We start from the raw sequence: 17,702 nt of genomic DNA on the forward strand, positions 1-17,702 counted from the left end.
AGAAGATAGAAGTTAATATCCTAAATGTTTTCTTCCATTTTTGGTGTGTGTTTATGAAAAAAAATTCATGATCTTCTATGCAGTATTTAAGATTCTAACATTGTAATTTATTATCAATCTAATTTCTTTTATAGGTATGAAAGTTACGGTTTCACTGTATTAAATTTCTTTCTAAAAAAATCTTAGAATTTTAAGACTACAAACTGTTTACTTTTTCTCAAAAAAAACCTTCACAAATGTTAGACTTTATCACTGTATAAAAATGTACAGTGGTTTTATTGACATGTACATTCCAATATGCTTACAGCTGCAAAATAATGAGGCACACTCAGTATTGCACTTCATTAAAATTTCAGGCTCAAACTTAACCTAGAAGTTTAAATGAAACTGCATTTGTAATTTAGTAATTCTTATACAGGACAAACATCAATATCTTTATATACAGTGTGATACTTATTACATTTATATGCTGTCCTAACACAATTTTTTTAAATAACAGTCTAGGAAATAAACCAGAATATTCCTCTTTATATCCCCACCCGTGATGCAATTTTACAGGATTACAAAAAAGGCAGTATACAATAAACAATGATTATTTTTCCTTTTTGCTTGAAAGCCAGCATCATTCTTAGTCCATGGGTATGATGAATCTTTTATGTCAATTACCTATAAATGTTCAATGCTTCACAGGCCAATGACGGAAATGGCCCCATGCAAACACCTCACAAGTTTGATGTCTTGGTTCAAAAGAAGATAAACCAAAATAAGGGGAAAACTTCCACAGCAAGAATTATGTACATGGTATTTGGCATCCTTCTTGCACTGTGAATGGTTCATTTTCATGGATGTAAAAATGGTCCCGCCCTTGTCCTGAGCAGTTTAAACTTCACCACATCCTCTTAGCGGATGAAGACAACTTTTCTCTCTGTAGACAAAGGATCGCAGTGTTCTAAAAAGTGTGAGCATTTCTGCATACTCCACACCCCAGAGCAAACTCTTCTCCAGTGGGTGGATGAACAACGTGGAGTGGACATTCAGTTCCTTCTAACTGTTTGCCTTTGGGACCTGTATAAATTTTGAAGGAAGCAAAGAATATTTTAAAACACACATACACATAAACCTCATATAAACAGAAATCACTGATAAGTTATTTAAAAAAATAGCACGACTGGGTATGCAAATATAAAATTGAAAAATTTATTTTCTTCTACTCACAGACGTAAGAATGTTAATAAAAATTTCAATATAACAGAACCATATACAACAGAGGAAGCGACATGGTCCCTTACCCACAATATCTTGCTTATAGAGAACCACCATGAATTATAGATCTTTTTCAATTAATAGATGAATTAGATATATCATTTTAAAGCAAAAGCAATGAGCAAAAATGGTCGCAAAAATCTGCCAATTTAATCTAGTAGAATATTATTCTGGATAAGAATATATGGAGATTTTTGTATAGGATGTCTTTTTTACAAGTAACAACAAACTTAAGTATAAATAAGCCATGTTATCTCTTTACTTTCACTGAAGAGAAAACATATCAAAAATCAGAATATTGATTATTAGTGTTATTTAAAAGCTATCTGTGGTTCTGCCACCTGCCTCCCAAGCACAAGGTTCCGAGTTCCATCCCCAGTACCAAAAAAAAAAAAAAAAAAAGCTATCTGAAGGGAGATTAGTAGGAAAATGAAAGTCATCTTAAAATATAAACATTAAAATAACATAAAATAATCCATAAGAAACACTTTAGGGAAAATACAAATTTGCACATAATACATAAACTAGGCTGATAAAATATAAAAAAAGCCGTGTACTTTTCTATTTCTAAAAGAAATTTGTTATGCTAATGTGCATTATGTCATTTAAAAAGGATGTTTAGCTTCTTTATTAATGGGGGGGGTTTATGGGGTCAGAAATATAGGCTGTGCTTACACTTGAATACACATTCCCTATTGCATTGTAGGAGGAGGGATAGGAACTATGTATTAGTTCTCTATAGCTACTTTTCAAAATAATAAATGTAAATTCCAATTTTACTTAAGAAAAGAAAATATGAGGTTGGATGGGACAAATTTTTCCAGATCAATGGGGAATGAAATCACACTCAATCTACCTCTTTTGGGTTAAGCTTCTTCGGTATAAAAGAACGAAACCATGAAGGGTAAAAGGTAGTGTCTATGACGCTCTTAGCCTGTGTATTATAAATACCCAACTGATGTTAGCTGTATTACTATTATTGAACAAGGATAAACCAAGCCCTGATCTAGAGGAACATAAAGTAAAATGTAAGAGTAAGACTAAGGCATGGGGGGTGGTATCAAAGTAAAGACAGCTCATCTGAGAAAGAGTAGCCATAGGTCTGAGCCAAGAGACTAAGAGCAGCAGTTGTGCTGCTTCAAAGAAATGCAGGGACAAGCCCAGAACGTGTCAACAGGGAGGACACCAGTTAGCTAGCTAACTGGCTAGGTAGTTAATTATGCCTGTCATAAATTAGAGTAGAGCAGATTTCCCATCCGAAGTCATACTGCATACTGTTGCTTACCCTATGAGTGAGTGCGGAGAGTAGGCAAGAGGGGACATCCAAAGGCAGGTCTAGTTTAGATAACACGAACACCTGTGGTGGCTCATGCAAACACAATGCTTAAGTTTCTTCAGGGGAAAGAACTAAGGAATCACTTACTCAACAAACATTTACTGAGTGCCTAATGGGGTGCCCATTTGCAAGGAGTTCATAATTTAACATAATGGTAACAATGGTAAAAATAAAAAGAAAAGTACCTATAAACATTTGAATGCTTACTACTGAGTCACTATAGTAGTATATCAACCATTTAATCTTCTAACAGTCACAGGAATACAAAAGTAGTATTTTGCAGATAAAGTAACCAAGGCAAAAATTAGGTTTTCTGATTCTTAGATCTTTCATCTTTAAAAGAGGCACAATAGCTGGGTGTGGTGGTGCACGCCTATAATCCCAGCACTTGGGAGGCTGAGGAAGGAGGATCATCACAAGTTCGAGGCCAGCTTGGGCTACATAGTGAGTTCAAGGCCAGCCTGAACTACCTAGTGAGACCCTGTCTCAAAAAACAAAACAAAACGGAAAGTAGGAGGGGAAGGGGAAAGGAAAGAAGGGAAAAGAAAAAATATGAGAAAAGGAAAAACATGGAAACAGTCTTTGTAAATAGGGAAGGGTGGAGGGGGTGAAGGGAGGGTAGGGGAATGGGGAAAAATAAGAAACAAGATACATCATTTAAAGGTACAAGATCCAGTGATGAATGTAACTGTACTGTATACCTAAAATGTACCAATAAACAAAATGGAGAAACAAAAACAAAACAAAACAAAAAACAAAACAACAACCAACCAAAAAAAAAAGGTATAGTAATACCTAACTCACACGAAGATTAAGTATCCTAACATCAAGAAGGTAATCAAGAAATATTTTAGAAAGCAATGGACAGACAGGAATTCTGCTATGGTTACTATGGTCTGTATGGCCTCAAATGCATATGCTGAAACCCGATCACCAGTATGATAGTGTTAGGAGGTGGGACATTGGGAAGTGATTAGGGGATGAAAGTAAACCCTGTGAATAGAATTATAAATTCAACCATATAGACCCCTTTGACTCTTTTATGAAAGTGCTGCCTATGAACCAGAGTGGGCTCTCACCAGACACTTGTCTGCCATTATGTCACTAATCTAATCTAATGTCACTAATCTGACATTAGACTCCCTAGCCTCCAGAATTGTGAGAAACACATTTCTGTTAATATCCTACTCAGTTTATGGCATTTTGTTATTGCAGCCCAAATGAATTAACAAAGACTCTTGCCCCCATTCATATATGAGTATTAAAGAGTAGAATTAATGAGGTAGAGGGGTGGGGAGAGACGTGCACTTCACTAGTAAACTGTACATGGCCATCTTCCTTACTGATATGGATGTGGGTTCTCCTTTAATTCTGTTCCAGTTCTCTAAGTGAATGGGAATGTGTGAGGAGAGAAGAGCAAATCTCAATCAAAGTATATCATCTTTGGCTAATTAACCACCCTGGCCCTCAATTTTCCATTTATGAACATGGAGATAATATTATTTACCTTGCAGGTTGTAAAAATAAAATTAAAAAATGCATGTGAAAAGGCCCAGGACCAATGTTAGCTACTTCCTTCTGCTGATTCTCTTAACTCTTTTGCTGCCTCATTCGTATAATTCACAATTGTTTAAAGGAAAAAAGTCCTTTTTGTTGGCTGACTTGATCATGTGAATATATGAGGGGAAGTCTTGCCTTTGGCTGAGCCCTCCTCTCAGCCACTGCATACCACTGTGTTCTCTGGAATACTCATTTCATTGCTAACTTACTTATTATTTGCAGTATTTTTGTTTTAACAAAGAAACTTTCTTTCATTAAGTAAACTTTGGATTTTTCCTGATGATATTCCTCGCCTTGAAGCTTTCTCGGTTGGAAACTGGTTGTCTGCTGAGCTCCTTGATGACACAAAGTATGATGAACTTTCACTGTCCATTTATTTCCAGACCATGACTTCCACTGTTCCCTTGATAGTCTTCCTTCCCTTGGAGCTCAAGTCATCTAGAAAACTGTCTTGCTTTTCCCTCCCTTCATGTGCTGACCTCAACTCACTGTCTCTCCTTTCAATCATATCTCCCATCTCTGACCTGGCCATTACCCCAAATGCCCTGGTCTCATATCATTGTGAATTTGCTTCTTTCAAAGTCTGTTACTTCACACTAAAAAAACATTTTTTGAAGGGCGTCAGTATAGTAATTTTTATTTGACATAGGTGGTAAAAAGTAGCCATACCTTAAAATAATCTTATTTATCAAATAGATAGTATATTTCATGTGGTTTAACATAAAAATGTTAAAAATTTGTAATCAGAATTGACATCTCCATCCCTATCTCTACCACCATCTTGTCCTTGTTTTCTTCAATAATTTATTAGTTTCTTGAATATTTTTCCAGTATTTCTTTATGCAAATATAAACATAAGTATATATTTACATTTTCCCCTTACAAAAGGCAGCATACTATATACATTAATCTGTAACTTGTTTTTTTGTTTATAGTATCTCATAGAAGTCTTTCAGTATAAGAAACACCATTCTTCTTTTTTAGTATTAACCACTCACCTATTGGATATTAGTACTGTTTACAAATTTTTATTATTATAAGCAATGTTACAAGGAATAACCTGTACATCTGAGCTTTTAAAATTTCCCTCACATGTGCATGTGCACCCTAGAATTAAGACTGCTGAGGGCAGATGCACTGGTAAATCTGAGGGGCATTATACTGCTTCCTATGTAGGCCTACTCATGTGCTCTCTGATGAACCATGTATGGGAGTGCGTCCCAGCTCTAACACCACCACATATAGGGTGCTATTTACTTGTATTTTCAATAACTGCATGCATATATTGCATAGCTACTTTTACCTCTCCTTCCACTTCTCTTACTTCCAGTCAGCCTGATAGACCACATTACGGATTTTTCTTGTTTTTTTTTTTTTTTTTGAGACAGGGTCTTGCTATGTAGTTTTGGATAGCCTTGAACTGACTGTGTACTCCAGGTTGGCCTTGAACTTGTAGTAATCCCCCTGCCTCAGCCACCCGAGTGATAGGATTATAGGAATGAGCCATCGTGCCTGGCCACATTATAGTAGTTCCCAGCCTCCTGACCTCTTCCAGTATTTTCAGATTCTTTTTGGTTATATGTTTTTTGCCCCCCAGCCTGACTTCCACAGAAAATCACTTCTCCTTTATGCTAGGTGGCTTTTTAAATCCTCTTGGTTTTCTGGTGCTCACTATGCTGCCAATTTCTGGATCCTCTAGATCAAACCACTTGTTCCTTCTATCATTCTAGGTTTCTTAAAAAAAAATAAAAATCCTTTTATATGTTTCAATCATTAATTTAGAGTATCAAATGTCACATGGCTCTTTTGTGCTGAACAGAAATCCTTTTTTTTTTGGTACTGGGGATCACAGAAATCCTTTTAATAACTCTTAGTAGACTTCATTCTTATGCCCCAAGAGGTCTGGTTCATTATAACTTCTCACTCCTCATCATGATGATGACTTGAACTTTCTACTTGGCTCAAAATGTCAAGCTTACAAGGGTTGAGGTTACTTATGCTCTTTAATACTTTGGGCTTATTTGAATTGGGTTTCCAACACTTGAAACAGAGTTCCCATATAACCTTTAAATAAAATTAGCAATTATACTTCGTGATTTTAAAGTACTAAAAGCATACCTGCAGGACAGTGTGGTAGTTCTTCCTTAGGAATGCTAGTCATTCTTTGAAAGTCATCATGACAAGCATTACAGAAATGTGTTGTTCCAAAACAGAAAAAGACAGCCACTGAACAGCAGTAGCGACACTTATATTCCAAAAAGTCTGTGCCATGTTTGGGACACATCTATAGCAAAAGAACAGACAGGTACAAGATTACAGTGAGATTATTCCAACTATACTTAAGATAGTCATATACACAGTTCATTAATTCATATTTTCAGTGTATATATGGCTCTGAAAACTGATTAAGAGACTGATGATATATGTTAAAATTAATGAATAAATGTATGGTTTTGCCTAAAAGGTTTAGACAAAGTCCCAAGTTCTAATTCTATCTCTAGCATAATCTATCTGGTTTAATAAGCAAACTACTTAATTTCCTCATGAATATTTCATTTATCAAACTGAAAAACTGATAATGTTTCATCTATCTCCCAATCTTATAGATGTACTGTGAAGATTTCACCAAAGTAAGGAAAATCTATAAGTGTGACTGCAGTTTTAAGTAAATGAAATAAGTCAGTTAATTTCTTGTTTAAATAGGCGATCATTTCATGGAAGACAATTATAAAATGAAAATACCACCCAAAAGAAATAATACCTATGAAACGATTTCAAAAATTATACAGTACTATATAAATATCAGAAAACATGAAAAACCCGATTTATTTGGTATACCATTATTTAAAAAATAGAATTTTAACCTTTCCAAACTGTTATTCCTAATAACATGGTCTGCCTACCTGAGCTCTGGACACATCAGAACAGGCACCACAGATGAGCTCTCTGGGATCATAATCGTCCCCTTGTCCAGCCTCAGCATCACAGCGAGCCTCACCACCAAAATATGCCTAAGAAGAGATCATAGGAAGAAAAAGAAAACTGGCAGGGGATACAGTTATGAAAGTCAGATCAAGAGGCCTGAGAAATACTATTGTCTGTTTGCCACTCCTATGCAAGGCCAAGTACATACATGCCCATATTGCTGAAGGTAGAGTTTATCAGGGTGAGCAGTTTCAATTCTGGAATGGATTTATGCTTTCCATAGGGAGTTTAAACATTGTATTGTCAAAGAAAAATGATTTGAGAAGGAAAAATATTCCAATACCAAGAACAAGATATTAAGTAGCCAATAGAAACTGGTTTTTCAGGGCAAAGTTTGGAAAAATTTTCTTATTTTGAAATATTAAACAACATATTCCCTTCTATTGCTTTAAAAATATGCTTGGGAATTCCTAAACTATAATAGGCTTGAATAACACTGTTGCACATAAAGTACTAGAAGAGAATTACAAGACCAAGACTAATGGGAAAGAAATATCATTAATTTTATGCAACTTGTGATCACATAAACATTTTTTTAAAAGGAAAGCTTAATTTGGTAATTCTACTCAGAATATTGCTCACACTTATAAAGCTATACTATGTGCAGAAACTTAATAGAATCCAATATATTCACTTGAATAAATGAAATCATGATGAAATAACGATGATTAACTTGTATTTTCTCTGGGAACAAAATAAATGAGGCCAAGAAATTGGGACAATTTGCATGCACATCATGTCCCACAGTCAAAAAGCTAAGTCAAAATTGGGAATAAACAAGCTGAGTCAATATAAATCTATTATCCGTACTAGAAAAACAGGTCAAAAGGGTTCATTGATGCAGAGGTTATAAATGGTCATCCACCAGCTAAATCTGGTCCTAGAAGTGTTTCAATTTATCTTAAGGCCAATTGCTTATTTTAGCTGTTTCACTTTTTGCACTGTCTGCTTAGCTTCCTAAACATTTGACTGCTACCCATGTGGTAGCATAATATTCATTTATAATATTTAGCACATTAAACATACAAATAATATTTTATTATTTGTAACAACACAAATTTCACAAATGAACAGTTAGTCTTTATATATATGAAACAGTCTATATATATATAGACTATGCATCTTTTAGTCATTCATTCATTCATTCTCTAATTAACCTGGTATTTAATAAGTGCCAAGTACTGGAGAAAAAGAAATGAAAAAATAGTCTTTGTCTTCATGGAATGCATCAAGTGGAGCAGAGAGACATGTAAGCCATAATCATTAATGGAGGTTGAGTGCCATGACAGATGTATGCAAGATGACAAAACTATACGGTGGGTGATAGTGCCGGGGGAGGTGTGGCCACATTATAAAGGAGGTGAGACCTGAGCTGAATCTTAAAACGGAATAAGACAGATTTGGCCGGTTGTTTGAACATGTGTACAAGGCATTGGAGGGGTGGTGGTGGCAAGCGAGAGGAAAACGTGCTGTAGGCAGTGGAGAAGAACATTCCATGATGAGAAACAGCCTGTGCCATGGTGTGGAGGTGTCAGTGAGTGGGCAAACATGGCTGAGTCTGGGGAAATGCAAGTTGTTTGGTATACTGTAGCATGGACTGTAAATGATAGTATATTAGGAGATAAGATCAGAGAGACAGACAGAGCTACAAGATTATAAGAATGACCCACTTAAATCTGAGATCTAGAAATACTAATCTACCAGTAGCAGTGAGTAAATGATGAAGTAGGGGCGGAAGCTTAGGAGATTCACATGAGTCTCAGTAAAAAGGCTATGAGAATTACTAAAAAAAAAAAAAATGATTAGGGGTGTTAAAGATGTAATAGAAAAAAACGCGACTCAATAGAGATTTGGAGACAGAGCTGACAGGCCTTTGTAAACAAAGTTTATATATTGGGGGAGTAAAGGCTGATGAAATAATACCAGACATATGAGTTTTGAAGTATCTGTGAGAAATTAAAATGTGTGATAGAGAGTTGAGTATTTGTACCTAAACCTCAAAATTTCTGGAAGGTCATAATGGTATACATAGCATGTAGGTAAAGGGAAAGACGTAGCTCGAGGTCAACAAAGATAAGGGGGTATTACTAGGTAGAGTTTTGGGCAAACAAGTATGTGTGGGGGATAGGTAAATGAAAAGGAACTCATGACAGAGTTAAATGACCACAAAAGTAGGAGGACATCCCCCCCCCCAAAAAAAAACTCCTAGAGGCAGGAAGTAAGAATTTTAAGAGAATGGTTAAGAGTGAAGAGAAGTTTGTCCAAGAACCGAGTGCCTTGGGCAAACAGATTTTTATTGACAGAAAGTACTGTTTCAGTACAACATATTTTGGAAAAAGTTTAGGTTAAAAAAAACAAAACCCCAAAACAAATTATGTTAATAAATTCAGTTTGAAGCGCTGTATCAAGCTTTCTTATTTTTTTTTTAACTTCAAGCTTAGGATGTAAGAATAAATTACTCTACATTAAACTTCTGAATCATATAAGTAGTCTATCTTTTAAAATTTTGTAGTATAATTAGAAGCATACCTTTCTGCATTTGTAGCAGACATAATATGCATATCTATTCATGGCAAAGCCAGCTGGATCATTATAAAATCTCACACCAGGAGTTATGATAGCTTCACTCTTATGCAGACCTTCATATTCCAATCTCATTAAGGCTTTTCTTCTGACATCCTCATAGAGTTCTTTTATGGGATCAAGCAGGTCTTTTAATACTGTATGATTAATTTTGTTCTGAAATTAAAAACATGAACATTCTTTAACAGAATCATTTATTAATTCAATAAACATTTACTGTGTACCCAAGTGCCAAGCACTGTACCAGAAGATAATCAGTCAGTAACATTCCTGAAATAAGTATTATTTAAAACAATCCTGTAAAGTCCTTACAAACCCATAGTTTCCCAAGAGAGGGAAAAAGGTAACTGGAGCTCAGAGCAAAAAATAACATTTTTGGGGACTTCACATTGCCTGCATCTGAAATATATTTCCTGCTGCCTTATCTCTTCTAGGTATAAAGATTACCTTGCTGTCACAAATATGACATATTCCTTCTGTATGTGAGGCATGTGTATGTTTTGGTTCCTTAGAAATTGGATAGAACGTCAGGTGACAAAAATGAGCAGACAATATTTTCTATATTACCTTCATATACCTATTTCCAGGGCTCCTAAGTATGGCTTTTCTCTGGGTCACCTCATGAGAAAGGCAAATCAACAAAATACCATAATTTTTTGACCATTCCTCAGTCTAACTAAGCAAAGATTTGCCAAATCTTCATGCTAAACCCTTTGCACAAGTCTGGAAATAATGAAGACAGGAAAAGAGAAAGAACTAAACAGAACAAAAAGGAGTGGGGAATTAATAGGGAAGGCATTGTCACATTCTTTAACAAAAGTTTTTTATTAATCATTACTAGCTTGCCAAAACAATTTCCTACTTTGCTTACTATTTCTGTACAGTGTGTCAAAATGCCAAAAATTTCTCCTTAACTATCTTTAAAAAAATCTGTACTAATGGCATGAAAGGTCAAGATTTCACTCTTTAATGGTAAGTGTCAGTAACTAAAAGCCTCAGATTCTTTTACTATTTTGGTAGCTACCCCTGGCCATGTCATATGATATAACTCACAGGGTCTACAGGTAGTAAGGGCATGCATCATTAATACAAAATAATGTTTACAGAAATTTTCTCATGCAATGTATTTAATTCAGTTTAATTGGCTTTTAACAATAATTTTTGAATTGCATTATAGCACCTAGACAGATCTTACAATATTCTCAGGTACCACACCACCTGGTTGAAGAGACAGAAACTGGTCGTAAAAAGTAAGCAGGGAAGGACAAGAGTTTCTGATGCCCACTTATTCTGAAAGGTGAAAATGTACATGAAAAGAAACAGAAAGTAGACAACTTCTGATTCTTTCCATACCTTGCATATAGGACAAGATATAAATCCAAATGTTATCCTTGGGCCAAGCCATCTGTTTTCCAAAACTCGTCGACAGCACTGTAAGTGGAATACGTGACTACAGTCCAGCTTAAATAAGGAAAGAAGATATAAACAAATGTAATGATGATAAACAGGGAGACTTTTCAGCATAAAATATTACTTAAAGCAAGTAAGAAAAATCAAGAAATTTAACACAATGAAATTTCAGCACTGTTAGTACAGTATTCATGGAACATTATTAAACAGTCCTGCAGCTTTTCCAATTTTTTGCCATTCATTTATTAATGCCAGCTATATAAAATCCACCTATGTAAAGTAAGCTGGGTTAGGGGTATAAAGTATAAAATTAGTCAATTTTGTATTTTGGAAAGAAAAATAAGAAACTACTGATTTAGAGATTTTAGATTTTAAGATTATCTTAGAATCAATCATAAGGATTGAAAGTACATATAAACAACTGGCAAACATTTGAAAACTTATTCTGCAAACAGAATAGTGACTTATTATGTATTGAAGTACGTTTTACAATGTAATAATCAATTACATAAATATGCTGGACTGTAGAAATTAAGGATACTAGGTACCTGATAATCATTTCCACCCTTCTAAACATGTTATATATGCTATTCATTATATTATACTCAATCACACAGATCACAAGTTAAACATGGGAAGCAGAAATGAAGAGATAGAATCTGTTCCTTAATAGAGGCTCAATAAAAACATGATAAACACTTAAATTAAGAAATTGATTACAGCAGAGGATGTTGCCAGAATATACCCTCACCCCAAAACACTTATGCCATTGTCCTTGCCACTCTGAAGCAGTTCTGGAAGTCCATTCTTTTGTTTTCAGTTGTGCTGCAATAGCTGCCTCAATGTCTTGAATGGGTTTAAAATATTTACCTTTTTATGGTCATTTTGACTTTGGGGTAGAGTTATAAGTTGCATGGTGCCAGATCTGGTGAACAAGGTGCGTGACAACACATGGTAATGTTTTTACAAGACTGCGTTTCCACTGGATGGGAGCTGGCAGCAGTATTAATTGAACTTTTGACTGCACGTTGTAAACAGATTCAAAAAAGGACTTTCAGAACTGCTCCAGAAAGTGACAAGAAAGGTCAGATAGGTATTTTCAAAGTGAAGAAGAGTATTTTGAGGATTAATGGAAATGTGTCTTTTACTGAAATAAATTTTAAGTTTTTAATCATGATATTTTTTTGATCACCCCTTCTACTGTATATCAATATATATTAAGAGGACTTTTTGCCCAGTGATATAAGGTTCTAGTCATCTTTTTATTGGACAAATATATTTCCCCATGATATATTTAAAAGTTGTGGCAACCTGAATGGCTGGTGCTGCGGAGAGTGCTTCAGTGAAACATATCATGCACATGTCATCAGCATCCTGCTTCAGTGTCGTGGCATTTTTGTCACAGCCATGTAGACAGGGCAAGCAGTGTTCTTCATTTTTAACACCTCCACATGGATGGCCACAAGGATGTGTCTTACTACAAGCTATCTTAGCATATTCCTATTAAAATGAATTATAATGATATACAATGATCAAAAAGGGCACATATTTTTATAATTACTTTTATTATATTAGTTTTCTAAGATTACTTTCCTATGGGAAATACCTATTCAAGTAAAATAATAACAATTATTTTTATTCACTGTTTGAACAGAAATTAGAATTATCAGGAGTTTGTTTTTCTTTTAATGATTTTTAAAATTTTCAGTCCATATAAAAGAAATGCTGATAAAAATGATTATAATTTTATTTGCCTTCATGCATAATCACAAAGCAAAAAGTTTCTGATGTGTAATCTCCCAATTATAATTCTTCTCACCAAAAACAAAGGTTAAAAAAAAATAAGAAAATACCATGTATCTCTGACTATCTGAGCATTATCCAAATTCTTATTACATGAAATGAGGAACCAAAAATATCTGGAGTGCACAGAATATGTGTTTATATATTCAGGACTCAAAAATCTAAGATAATAGGAATTTATTTTAAGGAAATAAATAAAGGTAAAGAAACTTCAGTCCACAGACATTTTAACTGCTTCTAGTACAAAATTAAACATTACATAAATATGATCATGGTAACTGAGAAAAACACAAAAAGTGTGGTTTAGGCTTGAAAGCCTTATTTGACCCTTTCTCCAGCTTTTTTTTGGCACTGAGGATCGCACTCAGGACCTTGAGCTTGAGAGGCAGGTGGAACCACTGAGCTAAATCCCTTTGATAAAGCTTTTAATGGTTGACCAAGGACAAATGGACTGAGTTTTATTTATATGAAGTAGAGGTGTCACATAGGAATATATGCTGTTCCTCCCTGGGATGGCTTAACTCTTAACTACCTACGCACCTGGCAGTCTGTATCGGAACAAACACTGCCAACAGCAGATAACTCTGTTCCGCTCCTCGATCCACAGAAACGGCATGCTTCTGAGCTACTTGTGGTGGGTTTGCCTAGGTTCAAGCAGAGAAAAAAAAAGAAAAATCCCTCAAGGACAAGTTTCTATACATTGTAATATAACTACTTGTAGTTTTAAAAAAGGAAATCATATTCATAGTAATTACCATCAATAGAAAATTAGCCAAGGGTTGTAAGTTGCCCTGTTATAAAATAAATAATGAGAAAAAAGGGGATAAGAAACTAAAGACATATCTGAGAAAAGCCCTGGACTCCTTGTCAAGCTAACAGACTGAGCAGACATGGAAAGCTTCTCGTTCCAAATGCACAATACCAGATAAATATAATAATAAAAATTAAACTAAAATATACTAAATAAAAGGGAAAATTTAAGTATTTTTATATATTAACAAAATTATAAGGTATAAGATAAAGCTCATCACCAAAGGCTGAAACTTGAAAAACAAAAGAATCCCTACCCAAGAAACTCTTATATTTGAAAAGAAATTTAAATGTTTAAAATATTTAAAGAAGAAATAGAAACCATAAAACAAAGACAAAACAATAGGAAAAAGGAGGAGAAATACTTGAGAATTACAGACCAAGTTCATTTTCCTTTTTCTTTTTTTTTTTTTACAGTACCTGGGATCAAACTCAGGACCTTGTGCTTGCAAGGCAGGCAGGCACGGTGCCACTAAGCTAAATCCCCGGCCCCAGACTGAGTTCATTTTTAAACACAGGTACACAAAATTTAAATATTAATATATTGAATTTGGCAGTAGAGAAAATTTTTTTTTAAAAGTGCATATGATGAATACAAGGAAGAGTGCAATATTAGAATATTAGTGCCAAATATAGTAATGACAGATTATAGGAGAAAAAAATCAGCTATGAGAAAAAATGGTTATGTTCTTGTAGTATAAAAGTCACTCATTCAAAGTTAATTTCTTCAGGTTTATATCAATCCTCAACATCAGAGGTTTGGGTAAGATACACAGCAGACTGTGGCCATGCTAAACACTGAGAATTTATGTGATTCAATGTAATAAAAAGTTAGAAATAAATGATGTATATTTTTGTTTAAAATAATACCTATTCATTTTTTCTAATTATTTTGCTATCAATCAATGGGAATATTACTATTCAGAAAATCTTGAAAAATACTAAATCTATAAAAACCTCAGAATATATCATAAAATCATAAATTTTACAGTTAAAGGATCTTAGTGATTATCTAATGTGGAAATTTTTTGAGGCTACAACCAACATAATTAGAAGGGAATATCAAGTAGTGTTTAATATAGAGGAAGCATTCCTTAGTGCATGATGCTTGAATTCTGTAAACAGTACAGTGGTCTCACTGTACAAAATGAGAACAATGGGTTCCATTTAAGACTTGCTAAGATCACACAGCTAGCTGGTGGCAAATCAGGTTTCCCGACTTTTTAGTCTGATCCTCTTTCCAACATAGAACACACCTGTGGCTAGTAATCATACAACAGAAAATGGTCAGTGCTGAGATTAAATGTTAGAAAATCATTCAAAAGTCTTCATATTAGATGCACTAATATCTAATTTAGTCATAACTAGTAAGTATGTTCAATCTCTGTTTTTAAAAGGCATAATGCAACCTTTAATCCTCTTACCTGTATGTTCTCGAAATTCCACCATTGCCTTCATTGTTTTAGAATCTGCTAGTGCCATTAACCAGAACAATTTGGTTCTACCACAACCTTCATGAAGATCAACCTTTATAGCTTCTTCTTCTTCTTTGAAGACCTATCATTTCATTAAAGCAGAAGGAAAATATTCATTTATCACTGTAACAGAAGTGTAAAATTTACTCATCAATAATGGCTTTCATTTATGAAGTACTATAAGTTTCAGACAGTTCCAATATTCTTTTTAATCTTAACACCACCCCCATTTTAATAAATGTGGGGGAACTAAGTCATGAAAGGTTAAACAATTTGCTTATTTTACAGTTGCTAAAGATACAGAAGGGAACTCATCCAAGGGCATTGATTCCCAAGTCCCCTTTTCCCCATTCTTTCCCACATTTATTTAAAAAATTCACTCAATGTATTTCATGCTCCAGATACTGATTTGGCTATAATCTTCACCTGTCTTTGATGAGTTTTGGTTCGTCGATGAAGATGAAGGAATCTATCACAATCAGTACACAGATTTCCACATATGTTGCATAAAATGATAGCTGCAGTTTCACCATCATCGTGGTTATCACACATTGGCTAAAAAGAGATATTTTCATATTACATCAAATTAAAGCTTTAGACACTCATGCAAATTGAATATAACTATAACTTATTTACATTGGTACCTTGGCACTCACTCATCATTAATTGGTTCCAGGAGGCATGAAGAGTACCAGAAATGACAGGTACCAAACAAATTGTTTTGGCTGGAAAGGGTAGTGAGTCAAGAGGCAAGCAACACTGACAAGTTCTAGCTTGTGCATTGAATATCAAACAAGTAATGAACACTAGGTCAAAATTTCAAAATGTGTTGAACACCAAATCTGATGAGTTTCAAAGCAGCTGAGTACCAAAGCATGATTGCAACACACTTATTCTAAAATCAATTAGATTTTTAGAATCTCAGTGTTAGAAATAATTATGACAAGTATACTTAACTACAAAAATCTCTTAAAATCATTCAGTGATTAATGTGCTGTGCAGGAAAATCTCTCCAAAACCCTAATTAATGATTAATGTAATTTATAGATTCAGTGATTAGTAAAATGAACATGTATACTTTGCTTAATGACTTAATATTCATCCCATTATATATCTAACCATTCTGTATAAATGAGTAAATGATTCATTTTTTTCAAACCTGAGCAATAAAAAATGTTGAAAGTAGCCTACATGTCTTCTCTTCCAGTGAACTTAAAGATGTCCACCAAATCTACTTTAAGAACACCTGTAAATAGGTAGTATGTTATGCTGCCTCTTTTACTGCTTTATTTCTTCCTACCATAAGACCAATCAGATCCTAGTACTAAGTCTACAACAGAATCAGAATCTGGGTACTAATATTTTTTCTCTTTTTTTTCGTTTTGCAGTGCTAGGGATCAAACCCAGGAATTTGTATATGCTAAGCATGGACTCTTATCACTGAACTGCATCCCCAGCTCTATAAACAAATTTTGGTGTAATACAAACATGGCACAAAAAAGGGGAAAGTCTCCTAAAGTTCTGAAATAGATCTGCGAGATAAACTTGGACAACCTGCACAGAAGTTTTCAAGAATTTCTTTTTTTTTTCAGTATTATGAACAACTTTAATGAATGTGACAAATTATGAAATTGATAAAGTCCTTGAAATACACAAATTACCAAAGCGTCTGGAAGAAAGATAACATCTTAAATAGCTCTATATCAGGTAAGGTTGAATTAGTAATTTATAACTTCCTCTAGTGAAAAGTACAGGTCCACATGTCTTCCTATTGGTGAATTCCATTCAATATTTTTTTTCCCCCATTAACTTTACTGGTACATTTTAGGTATAAAATACAGTTACATTCATCATTGGGATCTTGTACATGAGTCTCTTGGTTCTTATTTTTTTTTCCCCTTCCCTTGCCCTCCCTTCACCCCTTCCACCCTTCCCTATTTGCAAAGACCTTGTTTCTATTTTTTTCCTCTTCTCATATTTTTTCCTTTCCCTTTTTTCCCTTCCCCTACCCCTCCCAATTCCCCTGCTCTTTTAGACCTTTTCTTCCTGTTACACAATATCAGTTATACATTTTTTAAATTACAATATTAAGATCTAGGAGACATTACCATAGATTTTACAGAATTTAAAAGGATATAGAAAGCATAGTACAAAAATCTTTTTTGAAATAAATTTGACAACTTCTAAGAAGTAACTTAGAAGACAAATTAATGAAACTAACTCTGGAGGAAATATAAAATTTGAATCGCACCTATTAAAGAAAGTATACTCCTAGCTTGAAAACCTACCTATATGACAACAGCAGGCTCATAAACATTTTAACTGATAAATTATATCAAACAATTAAAGCAGAAAAAAGAAGGAACACTTCTCCCCTCATTTTAGGAGCTCAACATTGTGCTAATCCTAAAACTGGATAAAGATAATAGAAGAAAAAAGTATGAAAATAGAAATTTGTTTAACAAAACAAACTCCTA

The 17,702-nt window shown here is 34.2% G+C and overlaps 1 protein-coding gene across 22 annotated transcripts in view; it reads right to left on the minus strand.

Annotated features, from left to right (window-relative positions):
• Positions 1-239: 239 nt before the first annotated feature.
• Positions 240-17,702, minus strand: part of Mycbp2 (MYC binding protein 2) — a 294,048-nt gene continuing 276,585 nt past the window's right edge. For 21 of the 22 annotated variants that reach the window (XM_087192942.1, XM_004845227.4, XM_087192946.1 and 18 more), the window contains 9 exons: positions 15,652-15,780; positions 15,175-15,307; positions 13,481-13,584; positions 12,449-12,637; positions 11,081-11,188; positions 9,674-9,883; positions 7,063-7,170; positions 6,278-6,443; positions 240-1,065 (listed from right to left, as the gene is read on the minus strand). In XM_087192942.1, the coding sequence (XP_087049068.1) occupies positions 950-1,065; positions 6,278-6,443; positions 7,063-7,170; positions 9,674-9,883; positions 11,081-11,188; positions 12,449-12,637; positions 13,481-13,584; positions 15,175-15,307; positions 15,652-15,780 (1,263 nt within the window). In that variant the 3' untranslated portion in view covers positions 240-949. Of the gene's footprint in view, positions 1,066-2,548; positions 2,621-6,277; positions 6,444-7,062; positions 7,171-9,673; positions 9,884-11,080; positions 11,189-12,448; positions 12,638-13,480; positions 13,585-15,174; positions 15,308-15,651; positions 15,781-17,702 lie in introns of all 22 variants that reach the window. The other variant, XR_015443710.1, reaches the window with a different exon arrangement.

This window comes from Heterocephalus glaber, unplaced genomic scaffold (genome assembly GCF_053883595.1).
Source record: "Heterocephalus glaber isolate CG9 unplaced genomic scaffold, H.glaber_assembly_v1.0 deba00001577, whole genome shotgun sequence".
Taxonomy (NCBI): Eukaryota; Metazoa; Chordata; class Mammalia; order Rodentia; family Bathyergidae; genus Heterocephalus; species Heterocephalus glaber.